The 14,703-nt window shown below is 36.1% G+C and overlaps 1 protein-coding gene across 8 annotated transcripts in view; it reads right to left on the reverse strand.

Moving 5' to 3' along the window:
* Positions 1-483: 483 nt before the first annotated feature.
* The window catches only part of MINDY3 (MINDY lysine 48 deubiquitinase 3), an 80,786-nt gene continuing 66,566 nt past the window's right edge, over positions 484-14,703 (reverse strand). For 6 of the 8 annotated variants that reach the window (XM_030940629.1, XM_030940628.1, XM_030940634.1 and 3 more), the window contains 4 exons: positions 10,808-10,880; positions 8,127-8,214; positions 3,810-3,881; positions 484-830 (listed from right to left, as the gene is read on the reverse strand). In XM_030940629.1, the coding sequence (XP_030796489.1) occupies positions 681-830; positions 3,810-3,881; positions 8,127-8,214; positions 10,808-10,880 (383 nt within the window). In that variant the 3' untranslated portion in view covers positions 484-680. Of the gene's footprint in view, positions 831-2,507; positions 2,646-3,809; positions 3,882-8,126; positions 8,215-10,807; positions 10,881-14,703 lie in introns of all 8 variants that reach the window. The other 2 variants (XR_004060018.1, XR_004060019.1) reach the window with 2 other exon arrangements.

Consider the following 14,703-nt stretch of genomic DNA (forward strand, 5'->3'; position numbering starts at 1 on the left):
GCCATTCTCCTGCCTCAACCTCCCGAGTAGCTGGGACTACAGGCGCCCGCCACCTCGCCCGGCTAGTTTTTTGTATTTTTTAGTAGAGATGGGGTTTCACCGGGTTAGCCAGGATGGTCTCGATCTCCTGACCTCGTGATCCGCCCGTCTCGGCCTCCCAAAGTGCTGGGATTACAGGCTTGAGCCACCACGCCCGGCTGTCAATATTTCTAATGAAAAACAGATCTTAGAAAAATGAACTCTTCTGCCTTTCAGTGTAGAGGCTGATATATGACAAGCTGGAATCATTCAAACAATAATAAAATGTGCCTCAATGAAATAAAACCCAAAAGTAGAAGTTTATAAATAGTAACTCTAATACTCAATATACAAATGCTATAGTATTGTGTTTGTAATTTGGTAAGTAAATGACCAAATATCTGAATGCAAAAGTGATGAACTTTGATTAAAGCTTAATTTTGCTAGTAAATTTCACACAAAGGGTTAAAATAGGCTAATCTTTTACATAAAGCTTTAGGACAAATAATTTAAACATATCATAAACACTGAAAATGTGTTTTTAATTGTTATTTACAGTTAATCAGTGATACCAGTGTTTAGCTTAATCCAGCCAATTGCCAGTCTTGACCCCCTCTTTCAACATCTGTTATTAAGATCCTCCTTATAAATACTTAGGCAAATTAATTTAGTGAAGGAGAGCGATCTGTGGTCCAGAGTAACTCAATGTACGGCCATTTAGTTTGGAGACAGCGTTTAATAGGAGTGTCGTCTGTCTGTAGCATGGGATCTTCAAAACCCATTACAACTGCAGTCCCTTCTACATACATGACCTGTTGAATAAAATAAAGCCACCAAGGTCAATCAACAGTCTTAGCAAATTCTTATGTGGAATGAAAACAATTTTTGGAGACTAGCAAATAAGGTATTACATATTGTTGCAGATGAAACTTTACAAGTAAGTTTATTTTGTTAGAAATGAACAGGAGTATCTGCTTACTGATTTACGTCAAAGTAAATTTGTAAATGATATTTAATTGCTAGCTGGCCAGGTGATTTTTAAAAATTCAAGATCGTGTGAATCATAAAACACATAGACTGTTTCTAAGAAAAAAACATTCTTCAATGGATCTATACCATTGGAAAGAAATGTTTAATTATCATATTTACATATAATTTATACAGGTCCTACTGCTTTCATACTGAGGTTCTCAGATGCTCATACTGCCTCATGAAATGGAAAGCTATAAAAGGAATATAGCTATTATGTTCTGAGGAACATGTTTCTCCTTCTAATTTAAGTATTGAATTTCTAGAGCTGAAAACAATTTGAATGTCAACAAAATTTGCTATTATGGTATTAAATATTCCTGAAATGCAATTCCATGAGTGCATTCTGTACAGCATGAAAAATCATGGAGAAAAAATTAAAAAAGATGCCAGGACAGAAGGAAAAGTAAAATAGAGGTTGAGGATCAAACTAACCAGATACTGTATATGCAGTGGCAATGATCACATAAATACATTCTGACTGGCAGGTGAATACCAAGAAAAATTTTATTCTGATTAATTTACAATGAAACATTTAAAAAGTATTTTGGACATAACATAATCAACAAAAACCCTAAGTCATTACCAAGGGCTCACTGTGGACATTAAGGCACTCCTCAGTGGTTAATTTCTTTTTGCACCAAGAGAAATTCTGATGCTGGGTAATTTAAAAGAAACAGACATAGATAGTCTTCTTCCCAAGTATGTAAAATTATTTTTACACATTCACTGGCTGATACACGAGTGTAATTATGTTCTTCCAAAATAAAAGCCATAAGCTATTTAAGAAGCCAAAAGAAACAACTTTATTATCCTTAAATGGTAGTTGCCTCTAAAACACATTAAATATAGGAACAGAATATATTACTAGATCAGATAATCTTGTGTCATGAATCTACTCATTCCTAAGAAAGCGCGAAAGATATATTGTAATGTGAAATACATTTTTCTGGCATCTTTATTTAATATATTAGTTTCTAGTGTTGAAGAAATAAATTGACATTGAAACTACAACTCTGGCTTTTCAGTCCCCAAAGCAAAACTGCCTTTTCTGAAAAGTTATACATGAATATAATTCAAGTTATTAAGTTAAATACAACCGGCTCTATTTTTCACAAAGAACTTCATGTGCTCATGTCATCAGAGCAGAAGTGCTTGGGCAAGGTACCATGACCCACCTCCATGGCCTCAATCAGGCTCGGATGCCTGATACTCAGACTCCATCTCACTTTGCCAGCATTCTCCTTTTGTCTGTTACCTTTTTAAATAGGACCTTGCTATGCAGCTTATAATTTTAGCTCTTGAATAACTTCAAAACATACTTCTGTGACTTAATGACATCCATACTTTGCTTTATAGCTGTTGTATATTACTGTCATTTTAACAGTTCATCTTATTTGTTTTCTAATCTTTTTGTTAGTGTGTCAGAAGCTTGTCCCAAGCATGATTTGAAAACTTACACTATATACAGGTAGAGTGGCCAAGCAGACCAAGGACAGGATTGGGAATCAGGAACTCAGTTCCAATCCCTGCTCTGCCAATGACATGCTGTGTGACCCTGGGTGAGTCACTTAATCTCCCTGTCTCAGATGCCTCATCTGTAAAATATGGATAATATTTGAGATATATCTGGCAGGGATTGTATAGGTGAACAATTAGTGATTATAATGTACCTCCTATTACAAAGCTGTGCAAACGTCAAACTCTAGATGAAGCACTCATTCGCACATTAGAAAACAGCATCCAAATTTTCTTGACAATGTATATTCTTTGCATATATCTATCTATCTGTCTATCTTTGGACCTGATAAAATTATCTAATTTATATTTTTTTATAAAGATAACAGTAAATTTTAGTCTTTTAGATTTTGTCTAATTAAAATTATGTACTTAATTTACACTATCTGTTTTCTGTAACCTTCCACAATTTAGATACATGAAGTCAGCATGGGCAGATCAAATTAAAAAGGAATGTTAGACCTTATTCCTTTAAAATTGGCTGTAACTAATATATATACTATAATTAGTATCTACTGTAACTGATACTTGAATAAATGCAAAGATAATAGACATTCAAAAAGGGGAAACTGATGCAACCGAACTCTAGCGTTAAGCCAGGTTGAGTACAGCTGGCAGTGAATCACCTATGTGCTTTGTCAGCGGTTAGCAAAGGAAAGCTGCGAAGCATCATCAGTAGGAGCAGGGGCTCTGAGTTGGACTAAGTTTCACTCCCAGCTCTATCATTTCCTGGCTGCTTGACCTGTGAAATGGGGATATACAGACAACACTTACTTCATAAGGTGGTGTGGTGGTGTGAAACTGAAGCAAAGTACTTAACACAATTTCGGATAAATGCTCAATAAATGCTGGCTACGAAGGTTGTTTATTTAAAAATATTTTTTTCCAATAAAAAATCTCACTGTTACCTCTTTATTCCTTTAAATGGATTAGTAACAACTTTCACTGGACTAACTATAATGTTGATTTAGAAACATGCTACATTGCCAAAGGGTAACGATCTGTATGGGGGTGTATTTAGTCATGGTGAAGCTACTGCTCTGAAGTCCAATGTTAATCTCCAATGTAGACTAACATATACTGGTCAAATCGAAAGATGACCAAGTCTAAAATGTGTCAGCATAGTAAAGAGACTCCTGGAATAATCTCAGGTAGCAATTGTATGGGAATCCAATGTTGTTCCATACTCACGTACTTATTTCATCAACCCAGTTGAAGCCCGACGACTACGTGAATTATCATACCTTTTCATTATAATTTGACTGCTTCAATCCATTGTAGTGGTAGACAGTAAAAGATTCTGGACCACTGGAGCCCTATTATAAATAAAGGACTATTAAAACTTTAAATTATATTTATATCAGGCAATTTCTAATCAACTGAAAGTAAAACACATGTTTCTCAAATCCTTGTCCTTTGATTGGGGACTCATTTGACAAAAGAAGGAACTTAGGTTTATGGAGTTATAACTACCAGAAAGCCCTGAAGCTGAAAGTGTTGCCTCTGAAGAAGATGCTGGAAAGGAGGGAAGGTTGATTTCCATTATAAACTCTTCCACACTAACTTATTTTATGTTTTTAATTATGCATGTATCACTATAACTGTTTTTCAAAAGACAAGCTTCTGAAACAAAAATATTTCCTAAAATTCATCTCTCTTTCTATGTAAATAATTTGTTCCTCTCAATGAATTGAGAAAAGCAGTAGCATCACTTTTACGCAGACTAAATACACTTCCAGTATGTATCAATACTTCAAATTTGGCCCACAATATTGAATTAGTGGTTTCTTTTCCCAAAAAAAATCCAATATTTGAATATTGTCAACCATTAATTAGTGAAAAGAGCACTGTGAGAAATGAAAACATACTTTAGTGCTTAAGGCAACTTCAGTCATATTCAATAAAAGACATTCTATATATCACTAACAGAGTAAGCTTGTAGAAAAATGGGTCATGTTATTCCCACTATCTTAACCTTGCTTTTCAATTAGCTAAAGACCATGTTCAACCCTCCTAACTTGGCGTTCAAGGCCATTATGGACCTGGCTCCCAGGGACTTCCCTCAGGGCCTCTGCTGGACAGATCCCCCTTGGCTTCCTGGCCATATCCCATGGATACAAGCAGGCATGTGGCCCTCCTTAGAATTTTTCCAACTGGAATTAAGGGAAGCTGGCAACCGGAGCTTCAGCTCCTACAGAAAGATAGGCTGTGAGAATGTAGCCACTTTAGAAGAGGGGTTGGGAGGTGGAGACGCTCCCAGTGCTGTTCAAGGACTCCAGGAGCACCTTCCCAGTGCTTGCTTCTTCAATTCACCTGAGCTACTCCTTTCCCTTCGTGTATTTTCCCCCTCACTTATGCCAATTTAGGCTGGGGTTCTGTGACCTGCAATCATGAGTCTTAAAATCATACAGGGCTTTATCTACCTTTTTAGTCTTATCTCCAATTACTCACCTTTCTGAATTCTGTTTTGGACAAGCATGACTCATTTCCCTATGAAAAGATCTTTTGTTGGCCTTTTGCACATTCATGAATTATTTTTTACTCTTCTCTAAAATGCCCTCCTCTCCTTCCTTTTTCCAGACCTGGTTTAAATCTTACTTTTTCTGTGAAGTTTTTCCTGAACACACTAGTTGGTTTTTTACTACACTGGAACTTTACCTTTATCATAACAATTGTCTAAATAATTTGAGAATGAATCATATAGTACTACCTTGTATCATCTCATCTATTGTTATTTTGAAAGACTGTTTAACTTTTTATGTCTTACATTCCCAACCAGAGCCTAAACTCTTAACTTTTTTTTGTATCCCACTGAAAATGACTTACAAAAAATAGAAAAATCAATTTGATCATTTCCTTAATTACATGAATCAATGCAATTAGTTACATAATTTGACTCTTGACTATCAGAGTTAAATTATTTAAACTTAAAAAATAACCATTTTCCTGTAATCAAATACAATTTATATTCCCTATTTCCCATAATTAACTGGCATAAAATACAGAAATACCAACAAAAAGTAGTGTCGTCCAGTGGCAAAGTGCGTAGACTCTGTGGTTCGACAGACTATGTTAGATTCCTGAATCAGCTACTAAAACACCTAGTGTATGACCTTCAACAATTGTCTTAAGTTCTCTAATGCTCAATTTCCTCATTGTCAAAATGGGGAAAATAATAGTATGGAGTTTAGAAGGCACACAGTGCCTGATGGAGAGTATGTGCTTGGGAAATGGGAGCTGCTACTGCTATTCTTACTTAAACGAATGACCTTGAAAAGCTTATAAATATTCCGACTTTTTTCCTCCTGTGTCAGCCTCTATCTCATAGCAAAGAAATGTTCTTCCATAGGACCTACTTGAAGCATTGTAAAGATTACTGAAGTTAAATATTTTCCTGGCTGTCCTTGTCACTCCAGTTTCACAACTTCATTTATTTGTGGTTGATTAAATAAATGTTTACTGGGCCAGGTGCAGTGGCTCATGCCTGTAATCCCAGCACTTTGGAAGGCCAGGGCGGGTGGAACACCTGAGGTCAGGAGTTTGAGACCAGCCTGACCAACAAGGTGAAACCCCATCTCTACTAAAGATACAAAAATTAGCCAGGCATAGTGGCAGGCCACCACGTGTAGTCCCAGCTACACAGGAGGCTGAGGCAGGAGAACTGCTTGGACCAGGGAGGCGGAGGTTGCAGTGAGCTGACATCGTGCCACTGCACTCCAGCCCGTGTGACGGAGCGAGACTCCGTCTTAAATAAATAAACAGTTTACTGAATGATCACTATATTCATCTGTTTGGGACAAGACAGTATGTGACTAATTGCCAAAAGGAGTGCTGAGTCACTATGCATTTTCTGGCTACAGGAGAAAGGGGACATCAGTGGTATGTAGGGCATGATCGGAAAAGATCTATGACACAGAGGGTGTCTGAGCTGCTACAGGATGGGAATAGGTGGTACTGTGACAGGTCTTCCTCTAAAGCAGCTGTTCTGTAACTTGGGCCTCGGGCTTGTTAGACCACATTGCTGCACCACCCTTAAAGTCTCTGCTTCAGGGAGAAACCTGAGAATTTGCATTTCTAACAAGCTCTTGGAGATCACGCTGAGAACTCACTGCTCTAAAGGTAATCAGGAGCAGGATCACATGCTCTGGGGAGGGAAACAGCATGAACTATACAGAGGCAACCAGACAAACCAGGCTCAGGTGGAGAGTGTCTTCAGAATAGCAGGCAACAAGCAAACAGTGAGAGAGAAACACAGAGGGAACAAACAGTACAACCAAATGGAAATGTCTGTTACAGGTGAAAGAGAAGGGACTGGAACCCTCTTATTACCTAAAAAATTACTACAACTGTCTCACTTTACATTTCTCACTTTTCAAAATCTTCCCCAAATTAAATAAAAAACAGGAATATTGTATTTTTACTGTATTTATAACTAAGAATCAATATTTCTATCAAATGTTCCCATAGCCTTGAAATATAATTAAAATTAATACTGTATCAACGTTTAAAATGCTATAATTTATTATTTATCCAGATATCTAGAACATCAGATTCCAATAAAAAAAAAAATCTAGCAGTCAGAATGTGAACAAAGAGGATATCACACTGAAGGGTCTAATGTCAGAAAATACGATCTAATTTTTCATGAAGTCTTTGCCAAAGTTTTAAAAAGTCCAATCGTCTACAATGTGATATCCTCAGTTACTTTTTGAATCTTACCTCTTTAACAATTTTATCTAGAATTTAACAATCTTTCTTAACAATTACATCTTGAATTTTAGTAATTTTCCCTCTAGCTTTTAAATTATTTCTATTTGTCAATCTCTCTATAATAGCAGTAAAATAGAAATTGGAATGTCTATTCCAACAATGAACTTCAGTGCAAACCACACTGATATCTGATAAAATGACCATGACGTATATTATCTACTTAAGTAATTTGATTTAGTGGTAAAATGCTCCTCTTAGAGAACAAAGACAGGTGTTGGATATAGAACTAGCTTGCCAGTGATACAGATATAACCCCAAAACATTAACGTTGGCACAGAATGCCTCTGCTATTCCAGGTAACTGAACTCCTATCGAAGCCCAGTGGAAGATATGTTCCAATGGGAAACAGCACAGACCCACTTAGGTTTTCTTCCACACAACTGAAATTCTCCTGGAGCTTAGCTTCACTAGGTAGGGACTTCCACTACCCACAGCCACCTTGACCTTCTCTCACAGTATTTAACAGTTTCCCAAGAGAAGAAAAGTGGGGGTGGGAGTAGAGAAAGATAATCTTTCTCTTTTTACTCCACAAACTTCCGAACTGTTCTCTCCATATCATTACGTGTGTAGACTGGTGTCTGCATCATCTTTTGCTACCCTACCCATCAAGGCACTGCGTTACTGTATTCGAACACACATTCCCTCTGTCTGGGAAGGTTTCTATGTAGCAGTGCTTTCTCAGTCTCATATCTGCGCATGAGGACATTGTACAGAAAGAGAAAATGCTGCAAACAATCACAGGTAATCATCCCAACAGAGTCACAGTAAATATATTTCCTCAACTATGTTACCTGATCAGGAAAAAATTCTTGAAGAAATGGGCCCAATAATATGATTCCTAATCCTTCTGGATCTAATTTATTCTTCATGAGATTTATACTATGGGGAGAAAAAAGAAAAACAGTGGATACCAGAGGAAAAAAAAAAGCTGCTTTTCTTTCATGATTAAATTACTGGTACTACAACACATTCAACTGCCAAAAATACTAAGAGCTGTTCTTTTTAGAACCTTAATGACAAATACACAGGAATGACATCCAATTTGCCAAAACTTGGTTATTTTTAAACTAGAGTAATCTGTTACTATTTAAAATTTAAATTGTGACGACTTTGGAATATTGTTCCTTATTAGGTAAAGTAATTTAAAAACCAAGGCTTATAAACTCAAGCTTGTAACTTCCCAAAGGCAAATTCTCTTTGCTTCATAGGTATGCCTGAATTTAACAATCAAATAAGGCATTTAACTAACAAAATGTTTATTTTAAGCCCAAGCAGAAAAAGAAACACGGTCAAAAGGCAGTGGAACATCAGATAATAGAAAACATCTCTTAAAAAGCTTACTTTTAAGAACTAAATGAGACAGAAGCTTAAAATTCATAGACAATGTAATTTGAAGGTTAAAGAGCTACATTAATTCTCAAAGAGCTAATGTGTCATGAATGACAGTGAGTGATATATACTGTATTGGTCCGGCAGCAGCCTCAACTGCGTACCAGCCCTTATGATGTAGGTGTACCAAGGCTGGTGACAGGTGGTGTTATGTGTGACTAGAAAGAAGGCAGAAAAAAGCAGACTGCAGTTTAATTGGTTTAAAAATGGAAATAGTCTTCAGAAAAGTTTTATTTTCCATGCTATCTCAAATTATAAAGGACCAGTTAAGTCTACCTTACTACACAACATGTAAAGTGTTATGTTTGGACATTTCAGGTGATTCTAGTCACCTTCCTCAGGGGCAACTTCTCTCCTTTGAGTTTGCTGCTTCGGTCTGGGTCAGTTACCAGGTGTGCCTTTCACAAAAGGAGCTGAAGCTATTCTTGTGAGGGTAAACTATTTTTAAGGTTTATGAAAGTTGCATCTGTGCTGACATAGCTGTCTCTCTGGGAAACACCTGGGTCAGGCTGCCTCGCAGTCCTGCTACCTGACATGTATAGTATTGGCCTTGTGAGATGCTTTTGTGGGCCCGTGGTTATCATTCTTGTATGGCATACTGTACAAAGGATATGGCATTTTAATGAGTCTGAGTAAGGCCAGGAGGTTATGATGAAGCAAATGAAGGCAGGGTCATATTACATTTAATTCACTTAATCCTTAGGATGGCCCAGTTATTTTATGGGCCATCCTGTATTATAACTGTAACTAGGCCAAAGTAGAAGGAATACTTCAGTCCAATCTTTCAGCTACTTCAAGAAAAACAACCTGAATCAAATGTACTAACTTTATGATTCAAGATACGTTTTCTATCTGATAAAACAAGGAAAATTAGGTAGATGACATATAGCTACGTAAGAATTTGGAAAAAAAAAACACACAACTTTTTCTTCTTTCTCTTCCTTAGTCTGGTCAGTAACAAAAATTACTTGAGTTAATTCTCTTTTGCAAATTAGAGCAGTGTCAACAAGAGGGTCTCTACTTGGAAATAAAGTTAGAAGAAGTGTAGTAATTAGTATCATACCATTTGTTGGACTAGGTCAACACTCTGAATTTCTCTTTAAATTGAAAACAATTATTAATATTCATTTGTTAATATTTCTATTGAGAATGGATGAAATCACAGCTCTAGTAAGATTGAGACAGATTAATTCAGATGTGGCTGGTTTATAAATGTTTATATGTATTGCATACTTTCAAAGAAAGCATGACTGAACTCATCTAAAAACAGAACAGGATCAAATTGTAAAAACGGTGTCTACCAATATGTCCTGTTGCTTTTGCTGAACGCTTTCATTATGTTCGATAAGCTCACGTCTTTTCATTCTTAGAAAAACCTACGGAAGGAAAAGCTATGCTGAAAAAAGGAGTACAGATCCTATCTTAACTTTTATTCCCATATTTGATCAATACATATATCTACTTAAGAGTTATTTTTTCATGGATAGTAACTAAAGATCTTAATCTACAGAGGAAGTTGTAGATGTAACAATGTATAAAACATAACAGTGAGAATGAAGACAATGACAGGATCCTAAGAAATACTGAAAACCAATATGCCATAATATATTGCAGCCACCCCCACAAGTTTCAGGTCAGTTAATCATTTAGAAATGTTAGATATCTTTGATCATCTTTATTTAAGAGGGAAAGTCAGAGGCCTGCTGGTTATTTAAGCAGGGCAACTAGCACTATCTACATAGAACCGTCATTACTTTACTGAAGATACTAAAGTCACATAAAATTTTAAGACATGGGGAAGTTTTTGCAGAGAAAAAACTTTGTAAAGTTTATAGAAAGACACTTTTAGCATTTTTTAAAAAGCAGGACAATAACTGCTGGGTGGGAAAGGACACTCAATTTAAGTATGTCAAGTCTGCTATAACATTGGATTAGTTCGATTTCTTTCTAAATCTTTGCTTTACATGGATTGCTATGCTTCGTATATGCAGATAGATTTTTAAAAAGGTAAAAATGTACAATATGTCTTAAACTTAAATGAATCTTTTTGAGTTGGCTAAATAACACTTCCTGTTTAGCTTACTATTCAGGATCTGAAACAAGGTCCAATGCTTTCATCACATCTTCCAGAAGTGAATCGGGTATGAATCCATTATCTGAGGGGGGAAAAATCAGAAACAACTTGAAATAAGAATTTACTTCAAGAAATGCTGTTACTGCTGATCAGATTCCAGGAAAAAAAATCGCATAAAAAATATGAAGAGTGAAGGAATAGTATGTTGCTTATTTTAGGCATCGTACCTATTGTTATTAGAGACTCTCTTCTGTTAGTTTTCTAGGAAACATCAGCAAATATTTATTGTCTAGGTTAGTTTCAAATAAAAAAATTTTATAACTTGAGAACTCCAAGAAAGCTTAAAGTCAAATTATTTGATCTTTAAACAGTGTTCTAAACAGTGTTACAGCGTTAAGCGGGGAAAATATTTTTCTACTTAATCTTTCAACAAACAAACTAAACCTTTACATTCCCGTTTAAAAGTTCATTTAAAAGAATTCTTTAACCAACAAATTCCCTTTGTCACAATGTTATTTAGTTTCCTGAAGGAATGTTAGCAATCCACTGATATTTAGACAACTGACAGTTTAACAGCAAACATATTCTAAAACAGACTTGGTGATTTAAATAAAAGCTGTAGGTTTTTTTTTTTTTTTTTTTTTAAAAAAACACCAAAAAATCCTGAAATGAAGAGTCAAACTAATGCTGATGATGACTACTTTATGGAACATGGCCCAAACTCTGATGATGCAACAGACCATGACACACACAAAGTCCTTGTGGGATAGTTTGAAATGAGAGTGGTTTTAAACGAGTAACTTGTTTATTCCTTAAATGTACAGTGCCCAATTTCCCCTATCCATTTACTCATGCCTGAAGACTCTCAGCTTTAAATCAGCTTCCAATATCCTTCAGGGATTAGATGATTAAAAAAAAATCTTGCCATGGAGTACAAGACATCCAAAAGCCCTGCTCCTACAATCAAACTACAGAATAAAGTGTGCAGTTCCTCTTTCAGGATGTGGAATTGTACACTATCACTATCAGAAAGGAATGAAGTTATGATTGTAGAATGGTCTTTTCTATTCTTAAACCTCATAAGGAGCTGTTTATCCATTTGAAGACAGATTGGCCTTGACTAAAAGGTTATGAGTCATCTAGGATAATTAAAAATGAGCAATTTTTTAAGTGAAGGGTTAGAGTAATTCCAGTTTGTTAAGTTACCAATAATTTGAGGTACTGAGAATAAAGAAGACCTTGGTTGAAGGCACTTGTAAAAACATTCAAGCTCTGTGGGCTTAGCTTTGATGAGTCTGATCACGATTTTGCTTAAGTTAGGTCACAGGTAAAAAGGCTCAGCATCTCCAAATGTGAAACAGGCTTTATGTGGCCACCAGCAGACAGGAACAATTAGGTTTCTGTGTTTATTTGGTAGTACAGGTGGAGTCTCCTCATCCAAAATGCTTGATTCTAGAAGTGTTTTAGATTTCAGATTTCTTCTGGTTTTCGAATATTTGCAAATATATAATGGTTGAACATCCCCAATCTGGTCCAAAATCTGAAATGCTCCACAGGGTCATATAGGCACTCAAAATTTTGGAGGATCAAACTTTCGGGTTAGGGATGCTCAATTTGTACAACGTTCTTCAGGAGCACTAACAGCATGTACTTTGTCACAGCTGGCAGCCTTTCCGCAGAAACTATAACCTGCAACTCAGCTCCCACCCCAAGAAAAAGTTAATTGGCAAATAACAATAAAAACAACAATGTGACGTTCTTAACAACATGCTTAAAATACTAATTTTAAAACTAAAGATGTAATAGAATTTTCTCAATAATTCAAAGACTTTTAATATAGTCAAGATTAGAAAGAGATTTCAAAATTATTCTCCTTTGTAGAAAACTTACTTTGATATGTTAATCATACCTACAAAAAAATTCTTTAGAAAAAGACCAGAATCGTTAAGTGTAAAAACAGATGAAACCTAGGTCATCTGACATTTCGTCAACTGACTCTCTAGAGAATAAGGAAACGAGGCACAAAGATGAAAAGATGACCTGAAAGTCAACAGCAAAGGAAATCTCAGAATACCATTTGATTAGTCAAGCAGATCTATGAAGAACTAAAATAAAAAAATAGAACTTGCATGCGTTGGTAAATTAACTACAGAGATATCAACACAAAAGAATGGGAACTATGAAAAGAGGGCACAGCAGCCAATGGCTAGCACATACATATTGTAATACTGTCGGATTGTGGCTGAAAGGAGGAAAAAAGCTGTTGGTTTAAAATTTTTAAAGATTTTTACCAGTTAAATATCCAGATTGCTAAAAGTGTCAAGTCCTTAGAGATTGTGGGGAGGAATAACTCAATGCAAAAGAGAGCTGATGAAGGAGAGTGAAAGTGAGGCGTGTCATTTACTGGATAAGATAACTGTTTCATAACTGGGAGGAAACCTGAATTGGGCTTTCAAAGGAAATATAAAACAATCAGGATTTCTGTTCTGAAAGATTAAGAAAGAAACAGGAGAGACCAGCAGGTCTCAATTTTAACAGTGATACTAGCTAAACTGGACACTGCAGGAAGAAGGCAAATATCAAATACTCAAAATTAACAGAGAAGTTGGAAAAAGGTTTCTCAAGAGTTTTGCAACAAACAGCTTATAAGGAAACTGTGAAGCCCAGCATACTTGAGACTAACATTTTCCATCTACTGTGGGAGAGAGAGACTATGGTTTCTTGGGAATCAAAAAAAAATTAGAATTTAATGTCATTGTAGTCAAATATTAAGTGATTTTATTTTAAACATTGTATATTTATGTAGCAATATACCATTAAAACCTTAATATAGATCTACAATTTAATAAATACTCTTATTGAAAAAGCAAGTGGCCTTTTCCCCAAGGCCAAGTCACACAGACACCAGAGTTGAGCTTTTCCGGACCTCTTTGGCATTACTTCTGGCTGGCCCACCTGGCTCCCCAGTGGGCAATGAGTTTTGGAGGGCAGGGAGTCCAGATCCCCAGGGCCTATCACAGTGCTTGACTCATAGCTGCTTGATAACATTTGTTACTTTTAATGATACAAGCTCAGAAATAAGTAGCTCGTTTATAGCTCGTACTGCAAATTCATTTTTATTATGTGATGGAAAAGGTACAAAATATGGTGGCAGTATACAGAAAACTGTTAGCTGGGGCTGCCTGACAGAAACAGTGATGACAGTGACAGGAGTGCAGGGAGGCCACAGCAAGGGCACAGGGAGGAGCATTTATTTGAAAGGCACAGAAAAGACAAGGCAATTCTAGAGGATGTCCAGGGAGTGGTGTATATTAAGCTCAATCTACAATAGTCCAATTATTCTTAAAGACTGGGATCTTTTAAAAGAAATCGTGTTGCTTCCTGACATGTGATTGTACAAGGGGGAGGGGATAAAGGAGAAAGAAGAAAACAAAATCCATTATGAAAACCTGTGATGAGCACTTCAAACACTACCTATGCAGACCTTGATGTCTTTGGAGGTTATGGAATAAGCTCTGTGCCACACATTTTTAAAAAACAACACAATGGTTAAGGTATTGAGTGCTGACTAATTCATATAAAGTAGTTGCTATTAAGTCCATTTTACAGATGAAAAACTGAGTTAGGAACTTGTCCAACGTCACACAGCTAGTGAGGAGTAACAGAGATGGAGTCATTTTCCTGGTATCCAGAGGCACTAGAGAATTCTTGTTCAGTATCTTTGATCATATTAATGTATCTTCATCCTTATCATTTTACAAAAATTCCTATAAAACATGTACCTGAATACAAAGCACATATCCAAACACTTTCTTCCACAAAAAAGATCCACAAAAATAAACACTGTGGCCTTTCTCCGAAGCTCATGTGGAACACTTTGAATAGGCCTGATACCTGATTCTCTT

The sequence above is a fragment of the Rhinopithecus roxellana genome, chromosome 11, assembly GCF_007565055.1.
Source record: "Rhinopithecus roxellana isolate Shanxi Qingling chromosome 11, ASM756505v1, whole genome shotgun sequence".
NCBI classification, from domain to species: domain Eukaryota; kingdom Metazoa; phylum Chordata; class Mammalia; order Primates; family Cercopithecidae; genus Rhinopithecus; species Rhinopithecus roxellana.